The sequence below is a fragment of the Patiria miniata genome, unplaced genomic scaffold, assembly GCF_015706575.1.
Source record: "Patiria miniata isolate m_02_andy unplaced genomic scaffold, ASM1570657v1 HiC_scaffold_24, whole genome shotgun sequence".
NCBI classification, from domain to species: Eukaryota; Metazoa; Echinodermata; class Asteroidea; order Valvatida; family Asterinidae; genus Patiria; species Patiria miniata.
Window position 1 is genome coordinate 4,825,296 of NW_024037063.1, and position 20,177 is coordinate 4,845,472.

At 41.8% G+C, this 20,177-nt stretch overlaps 1 protein-coding gene across 16 annotated transcripts in view; it reads right to left on the bottom strand.

Moving 5' to 3' along the window:
• Positions 1 to 221: 221 nt before the first annotated feature.
• LOC119731947 overlaps positions 222 to 20,177 on the bottom strand; it is an 83,124-nt gene continuing 63,168 nt past the window's right edge. For all 16 annotated transcript variants that reach the window (XM_038205271.1, XM_038205262.1, XM_038205263.1 and 13 more), the window contains 34 exons: positions 19,884 to 20,111; positions 19,265 to 19,483; positions 19,039 to 19,155; positions 18,743 to 18,920; positions 18,501 to 18,634; positions 18,096 to 18,305; positions 17,815 to 17,913; positions 17,409 to 17,528; positions 17,133 to 17,226; positions 16,725 to 16,916; positions 16,174 to 16,579; positions 15,769 to 15,977; positions 15,320 to 15,538; positions 14,891 to 15,198; positions 14,518 to 14,637; positions 13,378 to 13,552; positions 12,896 to 13,005; positions 12,529 to 12,763; positions 11,962 to 12,162; positions 11,243 to 11,490; positions 10,644 to 10,827; positions 9,936 to 10,159; positions 9,379 to 9,567; positions 8,748 to 8,858; positions 8,169 to 8,298; positions 7,419 to 7,661; positions 6,520 to 6,800; positions 6,098 to 6,186; positions 5,658 to 5,813; positions 5,343 to 5,409; positions 4,800 to 4,924; positions 4,280 to 4,369; positions 3,775 to 3,877; positions 222 to 3,429 (listed from right to left, as the gene is read on the bottom strand). In XM_038205271.1, the coding sequence (XP_038061199.1) occupies positions 2,305 to 3,429; positions 3,775 to 3,877; positions 4,280 to 4,369; positions 4,800 to 4,924; positions 5,343 to 5,409; positions 5,658 to 5,813; positions 6,098 to 6,186; positions 6,520 to 6,800; positions 7,419 to 7,661; positions 8,169 to 8,298; positions 8,748 to 8,858; positions 9,379 to 9,567; positions 9,936 to 10,159; positions 10,644 to 10,827; positions 11,243 to 11,490; positions 11,962 to 12,162; positions 12,529 to 12,763; positions 12,896 to 13,005; positions 13,378 to 13,552; positions 14,518 to 14,637; positions 14,891 to 15,198; positions 15,320 to 15,538; positions 15,769 to 15,977; positions 16,174 to 16,579; positions 16,725 to 16,916; positions 17,133 to 17,226; positions 17,409 to 17,528; positions 17,815 to 17,913; positions 18,096 to 18,305; positions 18,501 to 18,634; positions 18,743 to 18,920; positions 19,039 to 19,155; positions 19,265 to 19,483; positions 19,884 to 20,111 (6,939 nt within the window). In that variant the 3' untranslated portion in view covers positions 222 to 2,304. The remainder of the gene's footprint in view (positions 3,430 to 3,774; positions 3,878 to 4,279; positions 4,370 to 4,799; positions 4,925 to 5,342; positions 5,410 to 5,657; positions 5,814 to 6,097; positions 6,187 to 6,519; positions 6,801 to 7,418; positions 7,662 to 8,168; positions 8,299 to 8,747; positions 8,859 to 9,378; positions 9,568 to 9,935; positions 10,160 to 10,643; positions 10,828 to 11,242; positions 11,491 to 11,961; positions 12,163 to 12,528; positions 12,764 to 12,895; positions 13,006 to 13,377; positions 13,553 to 14,517; positions 14,638 to 14,890; positions 15,199 to 15,319; positions 15,539 to 15,768; positions 15,978 to 16,173; positions 16,580 to 16,724; positions 16,917 to 17,132; positions 17,227 to 17,408; positions 17,529 to 17,814; positions 17,914 to 18,095; positions 18,306 to 18,500; positions 18,635 to 18,742; positions 18,921 to 19,038; positions 19,156 to 19,264; positions 19,484 to 19,883; positions 20,112 to 20,177) is intronic.

Genomic DNA, 20,177 nt, shown 5'->3' on the forward strand with positions numbered 1-20,177 from the left:
TACTGCCATCTGTTGTCCAATATATGCGTACATGATTTTTTTTTCTACTTCAAGAAGCCACATGATAGTCTAGTGCCTGTAAAAGTTGGATGTTTGATTTGTTTGAATGTTGTTTTGGAACTTTGCAAACAGCATACACTGTGAGCCGGCAAATAATAATAGGTGAGAAATAAAACAGTAAGTTCTATAGCAACAAAATGTGCAAGTTTGGCTACAAAAAATCCCTTGATAAGCTCTTGGCCTATGTCTGGCCATACTTTAATTATATCATGCATTAAAAACAGTACATTTAAAGCAGTTATTTTCTAAGCTTTGACAAGACTTGGTTATCTGAAAATAATGACTTAAAGGTCTTGTCCAAAAAAAAGGACTTTTATGTACATGTCAATTCTGACCAACATTTCTACAAATTACCTTTCATTTAAAATGTGCATTGAACAAAATATACAAATAATTGAGTTGTTCTAGTAGTAAAAGTGTGTGACATTAGCTTGTACAAAATGGTAGGGAGAAAACACAGGTACATCTAGTCTGGTTACAAATGTATTTCAATATTTTAAATATCGCACAAAAACAAAAATATCGAGCATGAAAGTTCGTTTAAACAAAAATACAAAGTAAGCTGCAAATTTACAAAAACAATTCTTGAATGGTATTAGCAGTTACACAAAGTTGTAAAATGCCGTAGCCTTTGTCATGACATCTGAAAAATCTGGAATCGGATTGACTGAAGAAATTTATGGCATTTTGGTTCTGTCGTTAAACTTTCTGTCAAAATTTGCAGTACAATATCACTGAACTATGCCACAGATGTATACTGAAATGTTCTGTCACTAGCATTGTTATCCGGTGTAACCTGGGCCCAATTTCATAACCTCGCTGCTAAGCACACGATTTTTGCTAACAGAGACTCTGTTTATTTCATGTAGACCGTAAGCAGTAAGCACAGCGAAAGGGACCCTTTTAATTACCTCAGAGGAAAAGGTTGCTTAAATCAGTGGCGTAACAATAGAAATCTCCATGCGCACAACCATTAGCCTTCCACGTCATGAAATTGTGCTTACGGTTGGCACAATTTTCTGCGATAGTTAGCGCAACTTTTCTGCTAACTGTTAAGCTAAGCAGCGCCATGACATGGGGTTCTGATGAACTGTGGTATCAAGTAGGTTCTGATCACAAATTTTACCAGTTCATAGTCATTGTCATGCAAAATAAATTCTTACAAGATCTTCCTGCGGGTTTTCAAAATCATGCAATATTTTGCACAACTATACATCAAAAATATAAACTATTAATATGAAATTTTACACAAATACGGCATTTAATTGAAACCACTATCTCAAAAGCAAGTTACCCCTGCTGCAGTTTAAAAGCGACGTTAAGAACTGAATAAATACATTACAGATATTACTAAAAAAAATTATACTGCACTGAAAATTTCAAGTCATAAAAACTAGACATACCAAATAGTACATTCATATTTTACAGGAACGTCATATACACAAAGTATTTGCCAGCAAAATCCCAAATATACATCTGTTAATCCTGTCAAATATCACCCAACACCAAATACTAGTACTTTATAAGTACTGCAACGTATAAAATAGCTTACTATATATTTATAAATGTAAATACTTCATAGCTTATAACAATAAACAAATACAACTTAGGCTTGATAACTAATACATTATTATGCACCATAATTGTAATCAAAAGAAAAGCAAACACCAACTATTGAACAACTGATATTTCTTTCTGGGTATCTCATTAGAAATATTCTATCACACAGCTAGATATTGAAGCATGTAAAATCTTATTAATCAATGATCAGACAGGTTTTTCATTTGGTCACCCCTATCTTGATGATACAATCTGGTAGTTATAAACATTCCACTGCCAGTATCGTGGTCTTTGAAAATACCATGTTGTCAAAATTGCTCAAACTTAAAATCCCATACACTTTGGAACACACACCTGTTACACAAAATGGGCTTGTGATCATGAATGGTATAGCTCAATGGTATAACAAAACAAAAAAGTTTGAATAAAGAAAGCTTTGAGTAGCCTAGGTAAACAAGATATTAAATTTTAGGTTTTGGAGTTATGTAACTTTTACACATTGCAAGACGTGAAAAAGATATTAGAATTTGGTATTCTATGACTGTGGCTTTTTAGATGTTACCATTGGAACATTACAGTGAAAAGTCATAGCCATTGACAGCAAATCCTGTTTGGAACACGGCTTAAAATTAGTTCTGAATGGCATTCTTTGTGATGGCTACAAGGCAGTGAATTGTTAAGATCTTACAGGCGTGATTCTTCATCCATGAAGTTGTCGTATCCGCTGTTGGTGTAACCCCGTGTTGTTTTCATGGAGCGTCGGACCTCTCGTTCCTCTATGACCTCATCCGTGTCGTCTCCCTCATGCGAAAAGTTCATGGTGCTGGTCTCTGTGGCCCTCTTGGGGGCGCTGTGCCCTGACGAGCCACCGGACATGGAATGAGCGCCCTCACTGCTATCTCCCATGATGTTGTAGGTGTAGGTCTTACCGGCTCCCCCCACAGATGACGTCTCTGATTCCTCGTCATCGATCATATCTGGAGTTTCTTCCGTCAGGGTTACCATTCCGATGCTTGTGGATACCCCAGCTGGGTAAGTCTTGGAGTTGGCTCGGCGCGAGTAGGATGACGATTCGGTTTTGCTTGGGCTCTTGACTGAGCGCGAGTAGCTCTCCTCGATGCTGGTAGAGGTTGTGAAATTGTTCATAGGGTCGGCGTAGTCCTTACTGGGTCGGTCTGTAGTGCGGTTGCGATCCAGACTCCCAAGTGCGGCGTACCTAGCCCCAGATCTCTCGCTATCCCGAGTCCAGGATGACCACGAGGATGCGGTATCCTCCTCGGTGATCGGACTGAGTTGGTTATCAAACTCCACCTGCTCCCGGTAGCTTGCTCGGGCGGCAGCCAAGGTGTTCTGATCCCTGTACATATCGTCCTCCAGATAGGTCTCAACTCCTTGGTCCTCCTCAAGCATCTGGCGGATCTCGTGAGCCTTCTCACTAGTCAGCTTCTTGCTGGTTGACGGTCCCCCGCTGAAGCTAGCTGAGGAGTAGCTGTAAGCAGCGCCGGATGCTGAATACCCGCCCTCCTGACCGGTCAGATTGGCCGAGACTGACCCGTCGCGGTTGATGCGATTGGTCAAGGTACTGACAGACCCATCCATGTTAGCACTGTCCAGGATGAGAGGACCTGTGGACGACACCGTGCGCAGCTGGGCTTTATCTGAGCCAACCCTGCCGCTGCTGACACCGCCGTTGGAGATCGTCTTGGATCGAGTGGAGGCTGACTGACCATCACTGACCATTGCTGTCATGACCAGGGCGTCTCGAGCAATCTCAGGCTGGATGTCTGAGAAGAAATCCATGCTGGCTTCCTGAAATTATCAAAATAAGAACCACTATTTACAAAAAAATCTACTTGCTTAAAGTATATTGGCCCCTTAGGCCAATATCATATATTTTTCAGTGTAATCCGTATTTTGGATTCTTTACAAGCATGTCTTGGAAGTGCAAACTCTCACTCAAATTTCCATCTATTTTTTTTTATAAGGTATGGATTTTTAAGGTGTTTTAAGGCAACAACCTCTACACAAAAGCTTGTGAGCTATTAAAAATAAGACTTTAAAATGGTTTGAACTTTGAAGTTTTGCGGTTCTGCAGTTTTAGCTTGTAGCTTGATTGGTTGAGAAAATTTTGGTATGATGGGACATTTTCCATACCTGTGATTCGTACTCTCTGGCCGCACCCCCTCCTAGAAGCGAAATACTGTCTGGCCAATCATCAGGGAGACCGCCCTCTGTCTCCAGCCAAAGTGGGTTGGACCTGGGTAGAGGTATGACAACGGAAATGAAGACAATGAGTTTCAAATCGCAAATTCAATACGTCAGACAGTCCACAATTCAAGGCTGGAGTCAATTAAATAAAGGTGGAGTCAATTATGTAAGGGCGGAGTTACTAATGTGAGGGCGGAGTCAATTATGTAAGGGCTGAGTCAATAATGTCAGGGCGGAGTAAATGAATGCGAGGGTGGAGTAAAAATGTGAGGGCAGATTCAATAATCTAAGGAGTCATGTAAGGGCGGAGTCAATGATGTGAGGGAGGGGTCAATGATATGAGGGAGGAGTCAATAATGTGAGGGTAGAATCAACATGAAGGCGGAGTCAACATGAGGGTGGTGTCAGTGATTTGAGGGTGGAGTCAATAATGTTAGGGGGCCGTCCTTACCCTTGATAGGTAGCAGTTTCCTTGACGTCAGCATCAGCTCTGGTTGCATAGATCACAGCGGGGCTGTTCCCATGAATCTTCTTCAATAACCTGTTTATGGAGAGAAAAGTTCAAAGTTGATTTTTTTTCAAAGCATAAACTTGTTTACGAGAAATGCAGTGTACCGCTCTCATAACCTTGGGTTATACTCCCATAAAGGCCGGTTCATATATCATGCGAATGCGATGCGAATTGAACGACACGAAGTATTTGCAAATTTACCGGAGTTGAAAATTGTTAAACTGTTGCAAATTTGCAGCGCGAAAACCCGCCCTGACGTCACAAATTCGTGTTGGCGTTTGTTTTCGCCCCAAGTATGAACCGGGCTTTAGGAAGTTCTTTCGAGGTTATAATTGACTAAATATCTGGGTTTTTTCTGCCGTCTGTAAAATCTGGGGAGATCTACGTCTGCCCCTTCCAGGATCAAGGGGGGGGGAGATATTCCCCTTTCCCAAATGAATGTCCACATAAATGTACTCACTTCCGTTGTAGACAGCACAAGATGATGATGAAGATGAGAGCTCCTAGGAAGAGCAGTAAGGCAATGGCTAGGAGAGCAATCTCTATGATGCCAAAGCCCGCCCCGCCTACACCACCCATCAGAGCCTGAACAAAGCAAAGAGAGCAAAATTATTCAATAATCATTCTTCTTGGTCCTAGTGTTTGATCTGCAAAACCTAGTTTTTTTGTCCTTTTAAAAGTGTGGAATTGTACTCGAGAGTATATCCGTTCAGACTCTTAGGTTCTGGAAAGTCCTGAAGTTTTTAATCCTTAAAATGTGTCGGGTAGAACGTTCTGGGAAATCTTGGAAAATCAATTTCGTCCAAAACCAAGATTTCAAATGTAAGGTTGCCAGAAGGTAATGTTTGTCCGATTTGGATCACAACATTATAATAACATTTTCTGGAATTTTTTACCAGGAGTCCTTGAAGAGGTCTGGATAGGATCTCAAATTTTGGCTCTGTACAATTAAAAAAAGTTGAGTACTGGCTACGACACAGTTCTCTTTTCATTTTGTACTTACATAGACATCGACAACGCCATACCGCTGGAGTAACACCTGAATACTCATTCGATTCTCATCGATCAACCTGAAAAACAAAAAGAAGTATACATTTATTATTGTCTTTCTAGAAAGACACTGAATAATTAACTAACCTTTACAACTCAAAACCGAATGAAACACTCTCAAATGTAGCCTAGCGGTGGACCACTATTGAGCAAGTGTTTCACAAGTGAAGGTACTTAAATCTCCTGAGGCTGAAAACAAAGCCGTGGTTTTAAAACACTTTATCGAAAAGATTGAAGTGTTCGGAATAACGAGACACTTGGCACTCACCTCAGCACAATGTTGGCATCGACTAGCGAGTTGGTTTCTGGGTCTATGACGTGCAGTACGATCATCGTCTTATCCCTAACTGTGTTACCGTTGGCATCGATGTAGTATGTGATTGAATCCACGTTGACTACACCACCCGTGATGTTACTGATAATCCTGAAGAACAAAACAAAGAAAAATAGCTCACAGCTCACAAGATTACTGAAATTGATAAAGAAAATTGCAAAATTTGGTACAGTTCATGTTTGATTGGTCACATTTCTAATTATTTTTTAATACAAGAAATTTCAATAAATTCTGTACATCTTCTCGTCAAGATTCAATCATGCATGAGCCTGTAGTCCACAGCTCAGCTGTTACGACCTGAGAACTAGAAAAGGACTAGAAAATAAAGCTATTCTGTGTCCGGTGATAAAAACCCCGTAAGCTGAAATACTTACTGGACAAGTTGGTCCTGCAGCTGCGTGACGGTGTCTATGTCTGAATCAACAACGACTACAACCTGCTGGTTGTTATCCAACACAAAGATCTGAAAATATCAAACAAACAAAATGGGCCAACCCCGTTGTTAAATTTACGTCGCCATAAATCAGAAAAGAAGTGATCAAAATGTGAATGAGAAATATTGAAGTTTTGCATATTAGGAGACGTCTACAGATTAACCATGTATCAAAATCAACATGGGTTCTTTTTTAATTCTTGCAAGATGCAAATCAACAAAATAGTCACACATCTAGACAATCAACTGAATGACGTACCAAAACAAAGTGCAGAGTACACTTTTTTCTACTGCATATTAAAAAGTAAAAGTGAGAATTTTCCTTGTTGGCTTTTTATCGAGTGCTAAATGATATATGCTCACCCTAACGAGGGCGGTATCACCCAGCCCAGCGATCTTGTCCGTAGCCGTCACCGTCAGATCAAAGTAGCCCCCGGCCGTGATTCCGTTCAGTAGGTTCCGGGTTCGAATGCAGCCCGAGTTCTCATCGATGTAGAAGATGTCGTTAGAGGCCGTCTGGTCCTGGCCCAGAACAAAGGTAGCTGATTGGATACCGTAGGTGATAGCGCCCCCACCCCCGAGATCCAGGTCAGTTGCTTTGATGCAGGTGACCTGCGTGTTGATCTCGGCGTCCAGGGGGATGCCTGCAAGGAATTATGGGTAGGAAAGGGACACAACATTACAATGATATTACGTTAGAGTTTATAACAATCTTCACGTCGCACAATCACAACTGTGATTAATAAATTGATTCACAGTACAGAACACATGTATGGTGATGAAAATCCTGCTTTGTCTGCGACGTATCATGGGAAAAAATCAACTTCAGTAGACTGGGTCAAACAGAATGTTTGTTTAATTGCAACAAGAACGCGACTACTTTTATATGCTACAGTGTCAGGAGAAATGTTTTTCATAATTTTACTTGACTACCAGTCTGGTCCACATTTGCTAACATCAATAACTCGGTCTATAGACTCCGTGCGCAAGTACCCCCTCAACGGTAAGAAAGGGAGAGTTGGGGGACAGCACTGGCAGAGCCCATTTCAAGGCATTGGCGACGATGCCTGACGCTCACGCCAAGATACTATGGCTTGGTGTACATTCAGAATGAAATGAGTTAAACACAATTTGTGCCACACTCACACAAACCAGTAGGCACACACGGTGTGTCCTGTTCTCTGAGCTTGCAAAGTGGTCAAAGCGCCCTCTCTAGTTCATGCACGGAGCCTATAGACAAGTCTGTACAGCATTGAACTCACCGGCCGTGTAGAGCACCGTAGTAAACTTTGGCCCATTATCGTTGATATCCCCAACTGTTATCAGCACCTCCTTGAGAGACACATCCTTGGAGATGTCGTAGATCCCTGACGGGACATAGCTGGCGTTGTTTGTCGCCTTGATGAGTAGGTTGTGGGTCGCGATGGTCTCACGGTCCAGATCTCCTAGGATGATGATCTCACCGGTCGTGCTGTTGATTCCAAACAGGCCTTTGTCGTTTCCACCTGTTGGTAAACGTGGCAATAACATTTTACGATTATATTTTCACTTTAATTCTTGAAATGCACCTTTGTGTAAAATTGACCTGTTGAACTATTTGTTTTCCATCTTACATGTTTTGGGAGCCTTTCCCATTTTTGCTTAATGGAAATTTAATTTGACAAATTTAGGAGCAAAATGGTGATGTCATTGGCAGAGGTGTCAGCTTCACAGTACATGAAGCTTGAGGAAAAAACTTGAACGAGTTCATTTTTTTATGAGGTCAATCCAGTGAGTTTGTTTTTTTGTGTTCATCCACTGCAGTTATTCAGTACATACTAATATTCAAACAAACTCTGATAATGAGTTTCATTTATACCGAAAATGTTCTAATTTAAAAGAAAGCACCCATCACAGTGCCCCCAAAACTTGTATGAAATCTGAAAAAAAAAAAATTTGGAATTCATAAAGGGTATCTGACTATTTCAAAAAGCGTAAAAAATTTCCTTGACAACAAAAGTAAGGCTACATACCGACGATGTAATAGTAGATGACATCATTAGGAGGCAGGTCATGATCTTGAGCTAAAGTCACAATCCCGACTGACACATTGACGTTAGAATGCTCAGTCACGTTCAGTTGTTGTACAATGGCGACGTTATCCTAAATGGCAATGAAACAACAAAAGTATTCAATACTCGATAATTGCATAAGTTATTGAGTAATTTGTTTTAGATATTTGTTATTGTTCTTCAAGTATCATATCAAGACTCCAAGAAACAAAGGAATTACGTCAGCAACTTTCAATGAAGAAACAAAGAAAGATACGAGGAAACAAAAAACAAAAGCATAAAGAAAGGAACAAATAAACAAAAGAAAATAAATAAAACTCAAGGGAATCAGGGAAAAAACAGGAATGTAGACAAGTCCAGTCACAAGTAAGAGAAGATGAACAATAACGAAGGAATGCCTTTGTCAAAGCTCATTTGAGTAGCTTGTGAGTTGAATTGGGACTATGGAGGACTTGTGATGGACTTGTAGGGACTTGTGATCGACTCAACTACATGTCTGGTAAAAAAATTATTATCTAAGAAAAACCAGTAAGTGCTTACCACTCTGACAAAGAACGGCTCATTGTCTTGCTTATCCAGGATGACTACAGTTACTTCCAAAGGCGTCTGTAGGGGGTTGGGAGTGCCTCCATCCGTCGCCAGAAGAACAAGCTGGAAGCAAAACATGAAGAGAAGAGTTGAAAAAAAGTCTCACTCTTTGAGAGAAGAAACAGCTGAATGACACAAGTCTAGTCAAACCGGACTTCAAATTCTCAGTTTGATAAAAAATAATAATAATAAAAACTTATAAAGCGCTGGCATCTAGATAAACCTATTCACTGCGCTGGGGTCTGAGACAATTAATGATTAGCTTGAATGAAGAGGTAAGTTTTGAAGAAAGATTTGAAAGAGTCATTGTCAGGTTGTGATCTCAGGGCTAGACTGTTCCATAGGCGAGGGGCTACAACAGAAAAACTTCTGTCTCCATAAGTCTTTACCTTTGAAGATGGAGCCACAAGCAAGTGCGCAAGCAAGATGACACCAAGGTTTCTAGCTGTAAAAATTGTTTAAGACAATTTTTACTGAATGATTTTGTCAGTCTGTCTGTCAGTCAGTCTGTCAGTCAGAGGACCCTTCTAGACCAGCAAAAAAACTCATGCTCTTCCGTGTGCTATTACAAAAATCTGCTCACATTGTATTGATCTTTGGTCTCACGATCAGCAGAGAAGTTGGCATACAGGTACGTGGTGTCACCCTCCTGCTGGAAATAGAAAAGCCTGGCGCTCTCCTCATTATGGAAGCCGTAGGTCACCTGGCCGTTGGCTCCACTGTCAATGTCTACGGCTAGGACCGGGGCAATCTGGAATCCTATTGGCTCGTTCTGGGAAGGGAAAGAATGTGATTGGTCAAGACGTATACAAGAAGATATAATTAAATCAATTTTTAGTGTGCAGTCTTCTGCAAAGTCTGCTTCAGTGAATAATTTCAAATTTGTAATTAAACCTTCCCTAATGTTCAAAGCCAGATAAAAAAAAAAAAAATAACGATAAAATAAGGCTGCATTATGCCTGCATAAGTAGTCTGGCGCCATCCCATTCAACAGTTAAAACAATAAATGAAAAACATTCAGGGAACTCGACAAAAATGTCCAACTCATGAATAAGGCCCATAACAAAAGGATGGTAGAAGTATTACCCCTGACCATCAGGCTTATAAATGTCGAGTAATTCAGACGTGGAAAAACCTTACCTCTGGTAAGAACAAAGTCTGTCCCTGGATCGGCGTGACAAACTGCGGCGCATTGTCGTTGTAATCGCCCACCACTGCGTTGATGGTGATGTTACTGTATAAGGACGGGTCACCATTGTCCCTCGCTTCCACCACTAGGGTAAAGGCGTAGGTGGGGTTGGTCAAAGTCTGGATCTGCCGGGCTAGGAGGATGGCTCCAGTCTGTGGGTCGATGCTGAAAGTATCTAAAATAGTAGAATAAAAAGTTCACATTGTCAGTAGATAGAAGGGCACGTACACAGATGTAGGAAGACCAATTTGTATGGGGGTGGGCATGACCAGATATTGCCAATGGACAACAAGTAGTTAGGTCGCAAAAAATGTGGTTACGATTGTTAAAATATAACAGAGATTTTTAAATGGAGAGAGATAGACATTTGAAACTGGGAAGGAAGGGGGGGGGGCTGGAGGGCTGGACATCATCTGATGCTAGGGAGCGCTGTTCAAGATGGATGGAACTGGACACTGTGAGATCCAAGGTGGCGCTGTTTATGGAGGCCTCTTTTTTTTTTTTTAGACAATTACACGATTTTCCTGACAGAAACGACAATTCTGCACAAAACAACAAATGGGCTTTTGCATAACCCTACAACCCACCCCTACCAATTCTTGAAAAAGTCATCAAGGATGCAATCCATATATGACTCATGAAAAATCCTCAAGTCTTACTTTCCACGTTCCCAGAGACAATCGAGTAGGTCACGCGGCCGTTTTCTCCAATGTCGTTGTCTTGAGCAGATGGCTGGTAGATGGGGAAATTAATCTCCGAGTTCTCAGGGAAGGTGCGAGTGATGTTATCACCACCGCTGAAGATCGGGATGTTGTCGTTCAGGTCTAGGATGGTGATTGTCACCTGAAGCAAAGGATACAATTATTCCCAATCACTTCGATGAGAAGAACTTAGAACTCAACTGAGTATTACTCAACACTCACATGAGTTTTCTCATCAATCAAGAGTATTACTCACAACTCAATTCATATTAGTTATCACTCAAAGACCATTACTTATTTCTAAATGGAGTATTTCTCATCACTCTATTACTCCATACTCAAATGAGTATTACCCATCACCCAAACAAGCATTCCTCGTTTTAAATGAGTATTACATACCATTGACATGAGCATTGCTCAGTATCTAAAAGAGTATGAAACGGGTATTTCTCAGTATTCAATTGAGTATTAATATTTGTTAAAAAAAAAAATACTCATTACTCAATTGAGCCACTTTTGCTCAGCTCTCAACTGAGAACAACATATAAATTACTCACCGGGGTCGACAGTTTATAGGTGACATCCTCTCCGCCGGGCACAAAGCGAACGTTTCGCACCTCCACCGTCAGCATATAGCTGTCCTGTAGCTCTCTATCCAGCGCCCCGCTGCTGGTGATCACTCCCGTGGTTTCATTAATGGCAAACGGCGCATTGGCAGGGACACTGCTCAGTATGTGGTAGGTAAGCTGGGAGTTGGAGGGGTCTGGGTCCGCATCGACTGCCTCGATAAGACCGATCTCAGTTCCTGCAAGTACAAAGAGACCACTGAAAAATTAAAACATGGTGGATTCATCATTGAGGCCTTTTGCTCTATGAGGGCCACTTGTACAAGTAATGATTTCATGGTGTTTTTAGCTAGAAACAAATCTTGAAATTTTCCGGAAATAAGATCATCTTGTAACACAAAGGGGCGCAATTCATAATAATGTCGTTTAACATATTCAGGTACATGGCCATGTTTTACAGCACCTTTCTTGCAAATCATAGTGTTTATGCTAAATTGAAGTAACATTAAGGGCTTTTCTTTCTTTTAAATTTTCGTGGTCTTTCTTTCATTTGGAGGTTACAACCTTGTTCATGGGAAATTTTCAAAGTCTAAATAGGTAATGTAATACTTCCTGAGAAAGCTACCAGAGTAAAAATATTCCATAACTGATTTAAATTATGAACAAAGAGAAAAAAGGTGGGAAAAGTCCTGAAAAGTTCAAACTCTTACCGATATCCACATTCTCGTTGACATCAAACAAGTACGGCTGGCTGAGGAAGACTGGTCCCTGATCGTTAGCATCCATGATACGAATGACTACGTACGTGGTACCAGTCCTGCCGTCTTGGTCTGAGACTTGCACTGTCAAGTTGTACATGGTGCGCGTCTCAAAGTCTAACGGTTTGGTGATTAGTATCTCTCCGTTGGTAGCTGAAAGAATCACAAGTCAATCAGAAGTCAATCACAAGACAATCAGAAGTCAATCAGAAGTCAGTCACAAGTCAATCACAAGTCAATCACAGGTCAATCACAAGGCAATCACAAGTCAATCACAGAACAATGACAAGACTGTCACAAGTCAATCCCAAAACGATATCAAGTCAGTCACAAGTCAATCACAAGTCCATCACAAGTCAGTCATATGTCAGTCACATGTCAGTCACATGTCAGTCAAATGTTTATCACAAGTCAATCACAAATCAGTTACAACTCAATCAAAAGTCAAGCACAAGTCAATATCACAAGTCAATGAAGGGCAGAAATTTGCATTAAAAAGTTCTTGAAAACCAAACTTACGATTGATAAAGAACGTCCCGTTCAAGTTGCCATCCACAATACTGTACGTCAGCACTGCATTCTGATCAATGTCCTCTGCTATTACCACGGTAACCTGGTTACCCACTGGCGTCGCCTCCGAGGTCGTGAGGTCATAGGGCCCGTTAGGGAACAGCGGATCATTGTCGTTGGTATCCTGAATGGTGATGATGGTGGTTGTAGTGGTAGTCAGTGGCGGGTTACCGTTGTCAGAAATCTGTTCAGAAATAAGGAAATTGTTTTACAATTTACAGGTATTTTTATCAACGGCACTGATTATTGAGAATATTTCATTTAGAATTGTTTTATTTGTAGAACTGACGTCTTCTTGATTTTAAGTAGGGCTTACCAATATTGTAATATTGAAGGTGTTTCCGTACGTAGCGTTGTCAGCGTCAAGGGGCATGGTGGTGAAAATCTCTCCAGTAGTTTGGTTGATGTAAAACAGGACGTCACCATCTACAAGATCATAAACAAAAAGATATCAATTTAAACGTGTAGTTGAGTAGGTCACGACTGTACACTCCACAAAGCCACAATCAACTGGGATATGTTAAATAGAGCTAGAAGAAGTACAAGAGAAAAATGTACCAACCTTAAAGCATTTCACAATTTTAAAATGCATTAATTCTAGCATTTGTCTGAAAAATTTACTTTATTGTATTGCAAGTTCCGGCAGATTCTGTCTCTGGCCAAATAAATTTGAAATCTGTTTCTCTGCTAAAACAAAACAGCATTAAGGAAGTTTGGCCACCTGGCACAAACATTATGTTTCTCTAATGACCACAGAAAAGAATGCTTTCTTGCACCGCATTGAACTTGAGAACTTGCCTGGAGGTTCGACGAAGATGAAAGTGAAGTTGAGTTCCTGCATGGGATCATCAGGGTCCGTAGCGTCTATGACACCGACTAGCGTTCCCCCGGGTTGACCCTCCGGTATGTCAAACGGAAAGTTGGGCTGAGTGATCGGTGGGTACTCATTGACATTACCTACGGTGATTGTCACCTGATGACAAACAAAAATAAAATCGCGTCAAATCAATCAATTTTTCTTTAAAGGGAATATACATCATTTGCTTTTGCTGTAATTTTCAGAAATGGGTGGAATTGGGGGGTCGGAAATATAAAGCAAATATAGTTACACTAACTTTTTGGAGGTTTTGGGTTCGAAAATGCTATAAAAACCAAGAAAAACGATCATTTTCCTGTAGTCTGGTTCCCTGACTCCATATAAGAAGAAACAGAGCAGTTTACATACATTGGGGGAATTGTAAGGTCAGGGAACCAGTCTAGCTGGCTCGTACCCGTTTATAGGTTTGTAATCGATTGCAAACAAGTGCAATGGTCAATTGGGGCCAGTATTTGATAAAAAGCCAGTTGTTTCCAACGCTGATCGGCCGATCAGCGTTGGAAATTGATACAAAAATACCACTTTTCTTGAAAATGACAGTATACCAGGTGCCATAATTTTACAGGATGCTTTAGACTGTCATTTACCAACATCCTGTTAAGGTATTTCGCAAAAACTTGATAGTTTTATTTTTCGTTGTTTGCAAATGTTGTATATTCCCTTTAACCCTTTCAATGCCAAATACTTGTCATATAGAAAGCTGCTAAGCAAAGATAATCAGAAGTTGAAACTGGGAACAAAACAGAAACAATAAATGTGGTGTCGGACGCTGCAAAGCATGGCTCAACAAATGTAGATACCAGGAAACTGATGATCTTAAATGTTCATGTGGCAGCGATGAACCACAGACTATGAATCACCTGATGAGATGTTCACTACTGGAGCACGAATGCACAGCACAGGACCTGGCAGTATATATAATGATGTTGCTGTTGAATGTGTTCAACTTTGGTTGAACAAAATTTAGCTATGCGATGTCGATACGACAAGAAGAAGAAGAATTGAAGGAAAATACTAATCCTGTCCTTGAAAGTCTATCAACGCTGATAAAGCAACCTTACCGTGGCTGATCCCTGTCTTCGATTGGTCTGTGAGCCACCAGGATTGTCCACTGCAATCACCGTCAGTGTGTACACTGACTGTTCCTCTTGGTCCAATGGTTGAAGTGCGGTGATGACACCCTGTAAAATGGTAAGGATAAGGTTAGTCCTTGGGATGGGGCAAGGGTGGAGTGGGGTGGGGCAGGGTGGGGTAGGGGTGGGGCAGGGGTGGGGCTGGAGTGTTTTCTGGCAAAAATATGTAACTATCGGCAAAAGAGGCCACCCTGTACACTACATAGTGTTAAATGATCTCCAGCCCCCCCCCCCCCCCACCATTCCGATTTTGAAAACTCTAATAGTCAAGGAAATTTCAGGACAAAAATCTCAGACTTACCGTTGTTGAGTTGATCGTAAACAGTCCCTCCCCGCCAGTCAACGTGTACGTCACCTCTCCGTACTGGCCCAAGTCCTGGTCTGTCGCCGTGACAACCGTGACATATGTGACTCCATCGGAATTCTCGGGGACAGTGGCGGTATAGTCCGGCTGGTCAAAGATTGGATTGTGATCGTTGATGTCCAGGATTTGGATCATGATTGGGATGGGGGTTGAGAGAGATGGCGTGCCGTCGTCCGTTGCTATGATGGTGAAATTCAGCCAATCGTACAGCTCCCTGTCTATGATCTGGTTGACTGTTATCTGACCTGGGGAGGGATTCAAATTAAGAAGGTGGTTGAAAATCACTTGAAATTAAAATCTATACTTGCAAGAAACTTATATCAACTTAAAAAAAAATCAACAATGAAAACGTTAGGAGTTTTATACCTGTGACGGGATGAATAGTGACGTACTCGGAGAGGTTTCCAATCAACATATAAGTCACTTCGCCATTGATGGGGTTGTCGGGGTCTATCGCCCTCACGTTGGTGATGATGGTTCCCATGCTGGATTCCTCCTGAATGGTCACGTAGATGTAGGTGGTACCAGGTGGTTGGTACACCGGTGCGTTGTCGTTAACGTCAGTGATTTGGATGGTGACCATAGCTACAGAGATAGAAGTAAACAATATTACCTTAAGTTTCATGTTGTTTTCTAAGATACAATGTCTGTAAAAATTAGCTCAATGAAATAGCAAGCTCAAGTTTTTAGTTCCATCTTGAACTTTTCCTGAAAGTTTTTGGACTTTAAGTCAAAATTTGTCACTAGTTCAACCTGTAATTTGGCCCAGACTTGACTTCACTACACTGGTTCCCACAACACTTTTTCACACATACCATTGGGATTGCTGGTACTGAGCGCAGGATCAAGCGAGGCGCTGTCATTGGCCGATATCTTCAGGATGACTTCAGCGGCCGTTTCTCTGTCCAAACTGTTCTCGACGTAGACCACACCGGTGTATGGATCCACGGCAAACCAGCTTTCGATGGCCGAGATGTTGGTCAGCGGTTCCCCTTGCAGATTGGTGGCAGTTATGGATACGATCCTGTCGGTGATTGAAATTAACAAGGAACAAAAATGTTACTTCAGGGCTGTTTACGACAGTCTCTTTAGCCAACACAAACACGTTTGTCAACACCAATGAATGAAGGATGTCACAGCGCCATATCCCCTGTAGTGAAACCCCTCTTCAAACCATAGTGTACTCAAGACAAAGTAATTTTTGAATAGGATTGAATTACCTGTAAGTCAGCATAGCATCGAGATCCATATCAGTAGCCTCCAATGTTATCACGGTGTGATTCAACGCCACATCTTCGGACACACTGACCACAGCGTTAAGGAAATCAGCAGGGAACGTCGGTTGGTAGTCGTTGACGTCCGTGACGTAGATGTAAACCACGCCGCTGTTTGAGAGCGGCGGGCTACCCTGGTCCGACACGGAGACCGTTAATGTGTACACGTCTTGCTCTTCACGGTCTAGGGGTTGCTGGTCGCAGATATCCCCACGGCATGTGACTAGGACAGTGATGACTCCCGTGGTGGGGTCGATGGTGAATTTGTCCTGGGCGCCACGCTCGATGGTGAAGCGGAGCATGGTGTCTGAGTTGTCATCATCAGTGGCGTTGACATGTCCAACAAAGTAGCCTAACAAACAATAAGGACTCATCTTTAAGAACAGTTATTTTCCTAAGCCTTTTTTATTATTTTCTGTCTACACTGTTTTTGGTTTCTCCAATGCTTTTGAGGAATCTTTGGTTTAATCACAAGTCAGAAATCAGAAATCACTCACCATCCCCCGCGTCCTCAGGCACGGTGAAATTGAAGACGAGCTCGTCCAGCTGCGGTGGATGATCGTTGATGTTCAGGATGGTCACGTAGACCTTACCGCTGGCACTCATGCCTCGCGAGTCAAGAGCTGAGACGTCAAAGACGTGGAGATCTTGGATCTCAGCATCCAGCAAACCGTTGACGGTTATGATGCCTGGAATATGATCATGGAAAATGAAAACGTCACAATGAGAAAAGGCATTCTTCTGCTCCAAGATTGTTTTCCAAACTCTAAAATAGGCTTCATGATCCCAACATTTTTGGAATCAATAGCAACATGTTGGACAAAACATTTCAAAAATCTAACAAGCCTTGAGAACATAAGGCCACATTTTAAACTCAAAGGACAAATTTCTTTGATTGTGCTTACCTGTTGATGGGTCGATAAGGAAGGGGCCAGCGTCAGGCCCGCTGATGGTGTATATCAAATCACCGACGTCAGCTGCATTCTCAACAGAAATGGTCTGTAAAAAGAAGGGAAGAAAACTCACTCAAAAACTTTCAACATATGTGTTTGCTTTGAATTTCATAAATTATCCACTGGTCATTGATTGAACTTGCTCTAAACTCCAGTGCAAGGCTGATCGTTGCTAGGCTGATTAGCACCCTATAGAGTTTGCACATGGAGTCTGATGCAGATACGTACCATGACAAATGTTCCAACGGTGGAGTGTTCCTGCACGCTGCCCGTGAAGGTTCCATCGTCAGGGAAGATGGGAACGATGCTGGTGGAATCGGCAACTAAGATGGTCAGTGTCTCTGTCACCTGTTAAAAAAAAAAAAACAGACAAAGAAAATTAAAATAAGAGATAACAAAATGCATTTTTTACCTCAAGTCGCTCCCAGATACTTAAAGTTTTGCTCTAATCTGCAAGAGTCGCGGAATGAATGTTGGAAGGCAAAATTGAAATAGTGTGATAAAACAAGCTGCTTTTTTGATTCAGTATATTTCTTTGACGTCATATCCCTGATGATTAATTCACGGCCATTGAAGCGCTCCCCTGGTTTTTTACAGAACTGAATGCATGGGTTCTTTCAGGAGTTAGACCTACCTCTCTTGCGTTGGCTGGGTTCTCGGGATTGTCCCGTGCTTTGATCACAAGCACGTAAACTCCGTTGGTCAAAGTTTTGTTGACGTATACATCACCAGTCTAAGGAAAAACAAGGAATAAATGTAAATACTGAAATCTCTTTTCTATTTTTCTAAAGGAGAAACACTCAAATGAGACTTGTCAAAGTTTTGAACAAGCTCTTTTCTGTCTTCTGTAAATTATAAGTGGACACTGGTTTTGAATTAACAGAATGACAGCATCCAAAATCCACATAAACTTACCAGGGGGTCAATTCGGAACACTCCCCCAGTGTTTCCGTTTAAGATACTGTAGGTGATGTTCCCCTCGGGGCCTGAATCATCGTCTGTGGCCACCACTTTGTACACCCATGTGTCCACCGGTGTGGTGTCGTTGATGCCTGTGCGGTAGGGGGTGTCTTGGAATTTGGGGCTGTTGTCGTTGATGCTTACCACGATGATGCCGACACTGGTCTGTAGTGTTGAGAAAATATCATGTGTAACTGAGACTGGATAGTGTGGACAGCAACTCTGGCTTTTTTGAAATCTTGGCTTCATTTTCCAGCTCTAGATCAATAATCATTCAGAGGCCCTCAATGTATGAAAAAAATATAAATACTAAATGATTTGTAGCAACTGTTTACAAAAACCGGCAATGATTTCACTTACTGTTCCGTTCAGCGACGGTACCCCAGCGTCTGTGGCCACAATGGTGATATTGAACGCTTGGCTAGTCTCATAATCCAGCTGTGCGGTTGGTTTCAGGGTCAGAACGCCGGTGGTTGGGTCAATGACAAACAAATCTGCCATGAAAAAGAAAATTGCAGGGGTTTGGTGGTACAGATATCTATTCATTCATACCAAATGCAACGTGTATGCCTGAACTTTCAAATAACTTGTAGAAAACTCACCACTATATTCGCCGATAATGGTGTACGTCACTTCGCCCCCAGCACCACTGTCTGAGTCAACGGCAACAAACGTCCCAATGTAGGTCCCCGGTACGCCCTCAGAGAAGCTGTAGGGGCCAAAGTAATCCGAGGGAAACTGTGGGGGAGTGTCGTTGATATCTTCAACATCAATGACAACCTGAAAAGGAAGAATTTGAAAATCAATAATATAGCAGGGTGCAAAAACTGGAAAAGCCACATTATATTCTCCAAAAATTTGATTCAATTTTTTTTTCCCAAAAGATGATGCAACTTACAGTGACGGTTCCTGATCTTCTGTCATTGCTGTTCATGGCTTGGTCGGTTGCCGTGACGATGAGCTCGTATCTTTGTGTTGTCTCCCAATCCAGCTCATTGATCACGTAGATTGAACCCTGAAAAATGAGACACAAACACATTACAACCAAATGGCATTCAAAACTCTTGAGGCAAATCTTGTATCAGAAATCGGACTTTGAATTGGATTGAGGATTGAGGACTTACGTTGTTGCTATGGATACCAAAGATGCCCTCCCCGTTGCCCCCGGTGATGGTGTAAACCATCTCGGAGTTATTGCCAACGTCGGCGTCATTGGCCGTGACAGTGACAAAGATTTCACCCATGGATGATGGACCCTCAGTTACGCTGACCGGAGGCTGGTCTGGGAAGATTGGTGGATTGTCATTCTGGTCTAGGACTGTCACGTAGACGTGGGTCGTCTCCTGTGAGGGTCAAAGGGCGAAAGGTCAAGCCACAGTTTACATACTTATTTAAATCATAGCTCTGGTTAATCATTTAGTTCCTAAAAAGTACTCTAAACAAATGTCTAAAATGCTTCGCAATTATTACCCCAATTCATCAGTCAATGAGAACAGTTTTATGCAGCATAATCTGGTCTCTACCCTAACAGATAACTCTTTGGTGGAGAGGCACTTGTTGTAAAGTGTCTTGCCCAAGAAAACAAACACTATGATCCCTTTTGAGGGGTTCAAACTCACACTGTTGTATACGAGTCAGATATCATAACCATAAGACCACGGCGCTCAATGTGTACTTCTATTAAAAATAGGAACATGGAAAGAAATGTCTTCTAAAAAATAAAAAATGTTGAATGAAACCAACCATGAATGAAGGGTTGTATGTAGGATCCGTCATCACCACAATGAGATCATAGAAAGCTTGCAGCTCCCGATCCAACTGACTCGTGATCGTGATCTCCCCCTGAGAGTTGATTTGGAATATCCCGTTTGGATTGGATGCGGGGTCAATCTGGAACACTATATTGTTGGAGGCAGGGGTGTCCAAGTCGGTGATGAGGACGGTCGTGATTGGCCGGTTGAGAAGGACATTCTAGTGGGAGTAAAATGAATAGAGCAATTAGTTTCATCTGAGGTGATAGTTTTCTAAAGGTGAGAC